Here is a 9126-nt window from a genome sequence, read left to right as displayed (position 1 = left end):
TAACCTTGATTAACCTCGTCAATTAATTGAATTAACGAACACACACACTTATGTTTACAAATACAATTTACTATACAGCCTGTAGGTGGACTAGCTGGATCTACAGCCCTTATTACAGCAGCAAGCCACAAAATACCACTATTTTAATCACTTGTATTATTTATACAGTTTCACATTTTGTTTATTGTAAACCTTTTAAAATGGCATAAAACCATTAGGATTCCAAATGTAACTCATTTTATTAAACTCTTAATCGTGAACTGAAACTACTGATACAGCGCCACCATGTGTTAAGACTTGCAGGACTGTATAGCAAATCTATCTGCATTCAAGTAACCATTAATTGACTTGGGTTTGTTACAGACCCACATTTCACTTAAATTAATTACTCATTATCTGATATAGAACAATGGAGCTCCTATCTATACCAGACTAAGCGTGTAAGTTTATCTGAGTATAGTGCAGATGTCAAGATTTCTACTTAAACTTAAACAAACCTACTCTCAATCAAGAGTTAGAATTCGGCATTTCAACTCAAAGCCAGTATCTGATATCCTTTTATTTACAATTTTTTGTGGTGTGTTGGTGGAAGGGCAGTTTAAAACAATTGAATACAAAAGGACAGACACGTTACTAGCTCATCTCACAAGCTCATCTCTTTCACTCTCACACTTCTCGAAACCAATTCAAAAATCAAAGCTGACTAGTAATGATGTCATCATCCACATCTCCTTCTGTAAGGCCAGATGCCATCTGCATCTTAAGAGACTTCACATTCAACATCTCAATCCGATCAACTGATTATTGAACAACTGAACGTCAGCATCACTTATTCACCTTTACATTCTGATCCTGATACAGGCATGCAGTTGGTTACAAGTTAAAAACTGAAACGATACCGATCAACTGAACCTTTGTTTTCATTAAAGCAACATTTCAACAGCAGAGAGGAGGAAACCAGATTCCAATAGTGCTTGAACATCTTGATTTATGCTGGAGTACTTCATATGCCATGACCTTACAATGATGATTTAATCAAATCTTTCAAAAGAGAACGCAGAAATGTCAAATAATCAACAGCCTCATAAATATTTGGAGTATGTTCCTGCTGAAGAACCAGACCCTCACCTAACTGTGCTTTTGGGGTAGACTGCAATTAAAAAAAATGGAAAAGGGGCAAAAAAAAAATTTTAATCAAAAAGAGAGAACAAGAGCCACATCTACTCCAGTCTCTCCTGTAGCGTCCCAGGACATCGTGTGATGAGGGTGCATATTGCAGGCAGAGCGGCTTCTGACATGGCAATTCTGGTGGTAGTTATTTGTGAAAATATTGTCATTCACATCAAGCCATGTGTAGTTCATGAATGATGCAACAGTCCCAGTCTTCACTCGTCCAGGTCCAGTGTGTTAAGCTCCTCCTCCAGCTCGTCTAGATCCTCCCCGGTGAAGAGGTTCTCGTCTACCGGCACCGCCTCCGACTCCTCCTCATTGGTTTCTCCGTCCTCCATTGTCTGGTCGTCGCTGTGTTCTCCGTTCTCCATAGCGCCACCCGACGCTTCGCTCAATTTATTGTCTGCAGAAACAAAACAGAGTTAGTGACTTCAGAAGGAAGCGTGAAGATTCAGAATGACACTTATGGGTAACTGTGATCGTTTTTAAAAAATTTTTTTTTTTACACATTTAAGACAAAGTTGAAGTTAAGCACTATAAAACAGACCACTGTAAAGCAGTGGTTCTGAAATTGTGGTCTGGAAATTAACTGGGTGTAAATACACTACCAGTCAAAAGTTTTTGAACTGTAAGATTTTATGTTTTTTTAAAGACTCTTCTGCTCTCTTGCATTTATTTGATCCAAAGTAGAGCAAAAACAGTAAAATTCTGAGCTGAGATATTTTAAATATTTAAAATAACTTTTTCTATTTGAATACATTTTGAAATGTAATTTATACCCGTGATTTCAAAGCTGAATTTTTAGCATCATTACTCCAGTCTTAAGTGTCACGTGATCCTTCAGAAATCAGTCTAATACTCAAATTTGCTGTTCACAAAACATTTTTATTATTACCAATAATTAAAAATGGTTGAAAACATTTTTTCAGGATCCTTTGACGTAGAGACAGATCCAAAGATCAGCATTTATCTGAAATAAAAAGCTTTTGTAATATTATATACACTATACCATTCGAAAGCTCAAATGTGAAATGTCAATATGATTTTATTTATTTATTTTTTTTTGGAAAAGAAATGATAAAAATTAAAACCTTTATTTAGCAAGGATGCTTTAAACTGATCAAAAGGGATGATAAAGACATTTGTAATGTTACAAAAGAATGCTGTTCTTCTAAACTTTCTATTTAAAGAAACCAGAAAAAATTCTATTCTGCTGTTTTCAACAATCTTTTTTAAGCAGCAAATCAGAACATTAGAATGATTTCTGAAGAATCAGTTGACTAGAGTAATGATGCTGAAAATTCAGCTCTGAAATCACAGGAATAAATTACATTTTAAAATACACTTAAATAGAAAACAGTTATTTTAAATAGTGTAGCAAAAAGGTGTATATTTCCAGTGAATTTCAGAAACATTCCAAAAATTTTGGAAACTTTTCAGATTTTTTTTTTTAATCTTGCACGATTTTTCTAAATTTTTCAGAAATTTTCCACCCCTTTGCAACCTTAATTTTAAACAACAAAAATACTTCAGAATTGTGCTGTTTTTGCTGTACTTTGAATCAAATAAATGCAGGCTTGGTGAGCTGAAGAGACTTTAATAAACATTAAAAATCTTACTGTTCAAAAAAAAAAACGTATGACTGGTAGCGTAGTTATGGTTGAATGGTAAAAGCTAATATTTAGTCACTTATTTTTTATTTGTTTTTGTACAACTGTACAGACAATCGATCTCACATAGGAAATGCAACGTCATACTAAGGAAGATATTCAGAAGCGTCTCACCATCTGTGTCATTTGTTGGAGGAGCTTTGGCAGCAAACCTGTCTGCTGACGCCACCGTTATACCCGCATTATCCACCTCTTTGGGGATAAATCTAGCAATGTCAATGTCCTGAACCTCCACTTCTATGTCCTCCACCTGGAGAGACAATCATGTTAACAATGCAAACCGACTTGTGACTTGGAAAGACAATTTAATCACAATAAATTTACATGCAACAGAAGCATAAATATTAAACATCATCTGATAGATTTAAGATTGTGTTATATAGCTTATATGGGGTGGTGTTGTATTTTGTTAGAAAATACTATATTTTTTTCTTACCTCGTTATAAATCTCAGCATCATCATCATCATCATCATCTTTAGCGTATTTGGTATCATCAGCCTCCTCATCGTCATCATTAACAAGCTCAGGTCTGAACTCAAACACTTCCCTTCCACTAACCTGCAGGACATGAAAGCATGAGATTAGTGGCATTTAACACAACAGACGACAACATGAAAGAGTTTTGAAGAAGCAGGACACAATCAATCAGCAGCAACCGCATGATCTGGTCTTTTTTTATTATGATTTTTTATCTTATTTTATTTTGAGGTCAGTATTTTAATTGATCAGGCAAACAGGAACAACATCATGGTTTTTACTCACCCCAAGTGCTCTGCCAGCTTTGAAGTCGGCTTTCTTCCTCTCCATGTCCTGCTCTGCTTTAGCCAGTTTCTCTTGCCTTTTCCTTTTCTTCCAGGCCAAGAATGTTTCCAGAGTAATTCGGGTGACATTTGCTCCCAGAGCAGCTCGCTAAAATAAAGCATAGATGATCGTAAGAATTTTGATAGATTCAATGACTTTGCTTTACAATCAAGTTCTGCAACACACTTCTCACCTCAGTCTCTATCAAATCCTCCAGCGAGATCTCCTCCTCGTTTGTCTCTTCTTTCTTCTTGTCTTTCTTCAGAACAAAACCCACAGGAAGAGCGTGGCGGTACATGCAGTTGTCTCCGCCACCAGGACAAACCCAAAACCAGCCGTATTTGTTGTTTTCAATAGCATCAAGGAAATACTTGCACACCTTAAAATAAAGATTACTTGTTAATTTAATCAAATCACATAAATGCTGACATCTAGATGATTTAAGTGTAAACTGCCAGAACCTACAATTTGGGTCTTTGCTTTCTTCTTTTCAGCCTCTCCGTGTTTCTTGTTCACCACCTCCTCAAGTTTCTTTTCATCCCAATTTTCCATGGTGTCTGCAAATACAAAAATCAAATACAAAATAATTACATAAAGGCACAGAGAGATTGATTCCAAAATCAATCAGAATCAGTAATTCCATGTCAATTCAAAATTCAATAGAAACCTTGTCAGTACTTGATCAATTATTTGTTTTCAAACCTATTAATGTACATAATATCAAGCTAAATATGTAGCCTCATAAAAACACTTTTGTACTCGCCTTTCTCCAACTCTTCATCTCTGCCATCCACATACACGCTTCTTTTCTCACATTTCCTCTCCAAAGAGAGGTCATGAGAGAATTTACACTTATCACCTTTGGTACACTGGCCTTGCTTAAAGAACGCACACAGGACAGACTTAGGATCCACACCTAAGATGAAAAACAGAAAAATCATGAAGATGATCATCATAGATGAAACAACAATGAAAGAACAGAGGAACAAAATATACAGATGGGAAATTATCATTCCAAAGTAGTACAATCCTACTCATTATTACAGAGCTACATAAACCAATCTAAGACCAAAATAACGTATACAGTTGCGCTGGGGTGCATTTCCCATACAACAATCCCGTAACTCGCTGCTTAAAGGGATAGTTCACCCAAAAATGAAAATTGTCATTAATTACTCACGCTCATGTCGTTCCAAATCTGTGAGACCTCTTCATCTTCAGAACACAAATTTGATATTTTTTATCAAATCAGAGAGCTTTCCCTGTATAAACAGCGATGCAACTGACACCTTCAAGACCCAGAAATGTAGTACGGACATTGTTAAAACAGTTCGACTTTATTAAATAATAACTTTATTCAACAATTTCTACAATTTCTTTTTATGCAGGGTCAGAAAGCTCTCGCATTTCATCAAAAACATCTTGGTGTGTGTTCACACTTGTCATGTTTGGTTTGATTAAAATGAACTCTGGTGCGATTGCTGTTAGCGCGGTTCATTTGAGTAAGTGTGAACGCTGCCATCTGAACCCTGGTGCGCACCAAACAAGCGGACCGAGACCGCTAAAAAGATGGGTCTCAGCCTGCTTCCAAACGAACTCTGGTGCAGTTCAAATGAAATATAAACACAACATGGACCAAATACTTCTAAACAAACCAAAAACAGGAAGTAAAAACAAGATGTGACGCTATGCGACACGATTTCACGTAGGGAACAAGTGGTGTGTCCAAAACAAAATGAAATAAAAAGTACCTTTTATGAGTTCTTTGTGAGTTTGCAGGTGATGAAAATAAATTCATATATACGCAAGGAGCATGCTTAGTCCAGCAGACAGCATTAGGTGTATTTGACTTAAAGCGATCAGGGAATGGGTACTTTGATGTCACACACCCGCAGTGCCACTTTAAGTCGAACGCATCTTTTCCTTTTGTTTGTAGTGTTCGGTGAGTTCTGTCATGAAATATACGTCATTCAACCCGACCAATCAGGTTGTCAGTGTATCACTATGCCTTTAGGTTTGGTATCTTTAGGTTCGCTGTCAAAAATGCCAGTGTGAACGCTAAGTGGATCAGGACCAAATGTATCATTTTCCTGTTTGGTCCAGACCAAATGAACCAAACAAACCGAACTACAAGTGTGAACACACTCTTAATTTGTGTTCCTAAGAAGGTCTGAAGGTCTTATGGGTTTGAAACAACATGAGGGTGAGTAATTAATGACGGATTTTTAATTTTTGGGTGTACTATCTCTTTAACTAGCGGTGGTTCAAAAATGTAGATCTAGAAGTGAGTAACTAATGTCAGAATACTGCTATAAACATGACATCTAAGGACTACCTCATTGTTTTGCTTTATTTACAGGTGTTTGACTGGATCACTTATTTCATCGTACGTCATTCACCAATGTTCCCCTGGTTACAGGATAAGGTGACCATACATGCCACTTTTCAGTGACGTGCTGGCCAGGATTTTTATATTGCCTAAAATAACCAAGTTTTGGCTGTTTGCGCTGTGCAGTTCGATTGTTGTACGATATCTAAGCACTGTCAGAGCTATAGAGAGCAGACGGCTCCTTATGTTTTCAAATCGCTCTTGCGATACTTTGATATCATACAACAATCGGTCTGCTCAGAGCTGCTTCATGTCGAACACCTAATGTGCGTGCATATTTGCATCACTTTGACCGTTCTCTGCAGATCCCACCTTCTCACGCAGCACGATTGGTCAATTATGTACAATGCCTGCATGCTATTTGCACATGCGCAACTGTGCTTTTAGTCTCCTGACAAACTGGAAAGATATAGAACGTACTGCATGTTAGCTTCAAAAGCATGGTCTATTTAAGCCCACGTCACACTAACAAGAAACGATGCTTCCAACCACAGGTCGAAAGCTGTCATTTGTTTTGTCATTGGTTTTGAAACTAACACCGAATCGTTAAACGTTATTACGGCCACAGGTTAACAGTGGTTTTGGGAAATGCACCCCTGCTTCAAATTAGATGCAAGATTCAGAGAAAAGTTTGAAATAAAGTTTTCACCTCATATGATGAACAAATTACCTTTGCTGACTTTCTGAGCTGCCACCACTGGCTTAAAAAGCTCATTCAACTCAGACAACTCCTTCTTCTTGTCATCCTTCTTTTTGCTCTTTTCAGCTTCAGCAGCAGCAATCTACAAAAAAATAAAAAATAAATAAACACATGTAGACCTTTTGGACGCTGGCTTGAGAACTTAAACTTAAGATGAGCATCACAGTTATTACCTGGCGTGCATTCTGCTGTCCATACTTGACTTGCTGTGTCACTGCTTTGATAAACTTCTGTTGTTTAGCTCCCTTTTTGTTTTTCAGTCCAAAGGTTTTATCCTGGCAGAAACAATTCAAAGTCCCAGTGACAATGACATCATTATTTTAAAAACAGCCTATATTGAAACAAATAGGTTACATAATCAGATGATTAAACATAAAGGCATGTGATGCTTACAAAATAAGGCCAACACTGACAGCCATATTGTTTCAAGCAAACCAGTTATTCTATAAAAATGATAATGAATATACACACACAGCACAAATGTTCCCAGGTACTCACAGACTGAATAATATCATATAACGTACATTAAAAGAATAACTGGCAGATTACTAAGGCTGTGGCTCAAATCTTAATGAGCACTGAAACCGTTAACCATCTTGACACATTAAAATCAAACGTTCAAACGACCCCTATAATGATTACAAATGCTGTCCAGATGGACAGCTCACTATGTTTTAACACACAGCCTGTATGTGGCATACTAGCATTAGACTTAGGCACATTTCGTCGTTTCTTCTTTATTCACCACTACGTTGACAATAACAGACTGACAGTTTAGTCTAACACCATTAAACAAATATATAACTGCTTATCCATATTATTCCATTCATTTTAGGCTTTAAATGTTAATAAAAGCTTCTGAAATGCGCTAGTGAGTGAAACAGAGCACAAGGCCCGGAGTGCAGCATGCTGCTTGAGTGCTAAAACGCCGCACATCTTACCTCAATGATCTTCTCTTTTTTCTTCTCTTGGGTTTTCTTATTGCCTGCAGGTTGAGCTGGCTTTTTCGGAGGCATATCGCTTAAGACAAACTATAAAACTGAAGAAACCCTGAAAAGCCGTATGTTCACAGGTAAGCGTAGGCTAACCGCACTAGCAGCCGCAATGCATTCTGGAAGCTCCGGGCGCGCATGATGTGAACGCACGTGGCACAACAACGCCATCTAGCGAGAACTGATGAAAATGGTCTATGTGTTTTTTTTGTTTTTTTTTTTGTAGACCACTACTGTAGCCTACTATACATACACTGCCGTTCAAAAGTTTGGGAGCAGTAAGATTTTTAATGTCAAAATCTTTTCTGCTCATCAGGCTACGTTTTTTAATTAAAAATATTGAAAAAAAAACAAAACAGTAATATTGTTAAATATTATTGCAATTTAAAATAGTGGGGTTTGTTTTATTATACATTAAAATGTAATTTATTCCTGTGATGCAAAGCTGAATTTTCAGCATCGTTAGTCTCCAGTGTCACATATTCCTCCAGAAATCATTCTGATATGCTGATATGCTTAGGATTATTTGATTAAAAAAAAAAAAAAAAAACAGCATTAATTTAAACATTTACATTTTTACATTACATTTTTTCTTTCTTGTTGTTTTGAAAGAAATTAATACTTTTATTAGCGTTAAGTGTTAAATTGATAAAAAAGATTCCTATTTTGAATAAATGCTGTTCTTTTTAACTTTTTATTCATCAAAGAATCCTGAAAAAAGTGTCACAGGTTCCAAAAATAAATTACAATAAATAAATAAATAAATATTAAGCAGCACAACTGTTGCCAACTTTGATAATAAATCAGCATATCAGAATGATTTCTGAAGGATCGTGTCATCTGAAGTAATGGCTGATGAAAATTTAGCTTTAAATAAATAATTAAAATAAATTATAATTTAAAGTATATTAAAATAGAAAACTGTTAAGAGACAAAAAAAAAAAAAAAAAAAAATTAACCCTTTAACTGTCACCATCCACTCTGTGGGTGTTACGGATCTGGTCGGTGAGCTGCGGACCGCTCACCACCAGATGTCGCTCTCACTCTGTTTACACACACGGACTGTTGCACTACACCCCGGACTACATTCCCCATCAGCCATTGCACTTCACCCGCATCCAATCAGAGACACTATAAAAGACCCGGTCTTCCTGTCGCTCTCTGCCGAGTATTGAATTGTGTCTAGCCTTTCATACAAAGCGTTTTCCCTTGCTATTCCGTGTTTAATTTTCTTGTTGTTGGAACTCTCGCCTGTCTGACCATTCTCCTGTCTCGCCCTACGGATAACGTTCGCTGCTGTACTGACCCTCGCTCGTTTTAAGGATTACTCTTGGTTTGCTGTCTATGTACCTGTCTGCTGTTGTTCGACCCTGCCTGCCTTTGACCATGTCTATGTCTCGTCC

The 9126-nt window shown here is 36.8% G+C and overlaps 1 protein-coding gene across 1 annotated transcript; it reads right to left on the bottom strand.

The window, feature by feature from the left end:
* Positions 1-539: 539 nt before the first annotated feature.
* zc3h15 (zinc finger CCCH-type containing 15) lies at positions 540-7865 on the bottom strand. The gene is made up of 10 exons (XM_051118635.1): positions 7673-7865; positions 6905-7006; positions 6702-6813; positions 4406-4558; positions 4108-4199; positions 3836-4021; positions 3604-3750; positions 3277-3399; positions 2955-3090; positions 540-1573 (listed from the first exon to the last, which is right to left on the bottom strand). Exons 1-10 carry the CDS (start codon positions 7745-7747, stop codon positions 1386-1388), a joined length of 1314 nt encoding a protein of 437 aa, XP_050974592.1. The 5' UTR covers positions 7748-7865; the 3' UTR covers positions 540-1385.
* Positions 7866-9126: the final 1261 nt, after the last annotated feature.

This window comes from Labeo rohita, chromosome 9 (genome assembly GCF_022985175.1).
Source record: "Labeo rohita strain BAU-BD-2019 chromosome 9, IGBB_LRoh.1.0, whole genome shotgun sequence".
Classification (NCBI taxonomy): domain Eukaryota; kingdom Metazoa; phylum Chordata; class Actinopteri; order Cypriniformes; family Cyprinidae; genus Labeo; species Labeo rohita.
Note: the sequence above shows the minus strand (reverse complement) of the source record. Positions and strands in the feature narration are given on the sequence as shown.

What these genes read in the sequence shown, in the direction of transcription:
- zc3h15 (XM_051118635.1), bottom strand. Translation starts at nt 7,747, where the DNA reads ATGCCTCCGAAAAAGCCAGCTCAACCTGCAGGCAATAAGAAAACCCAA. An exon ending in AGCTCAGAAAGTCAGCAAAG is followed by an intron (nt 4,559 to 6,701) that starts GTAATTTGTTCA and finishes TTTTCATCTTAG; the next exon opens with GTGTGGATCCTAAGTCTGTC. An exon ending in ATGCTGAGATTTATAACGAG is followed by an intron (nt 3,091 to 3,276) that starts GTAAGAAAAAAA and finishes TTGTCTCTCCAG; the next exon opens with GTGGAGGACATAGAAGTGGA.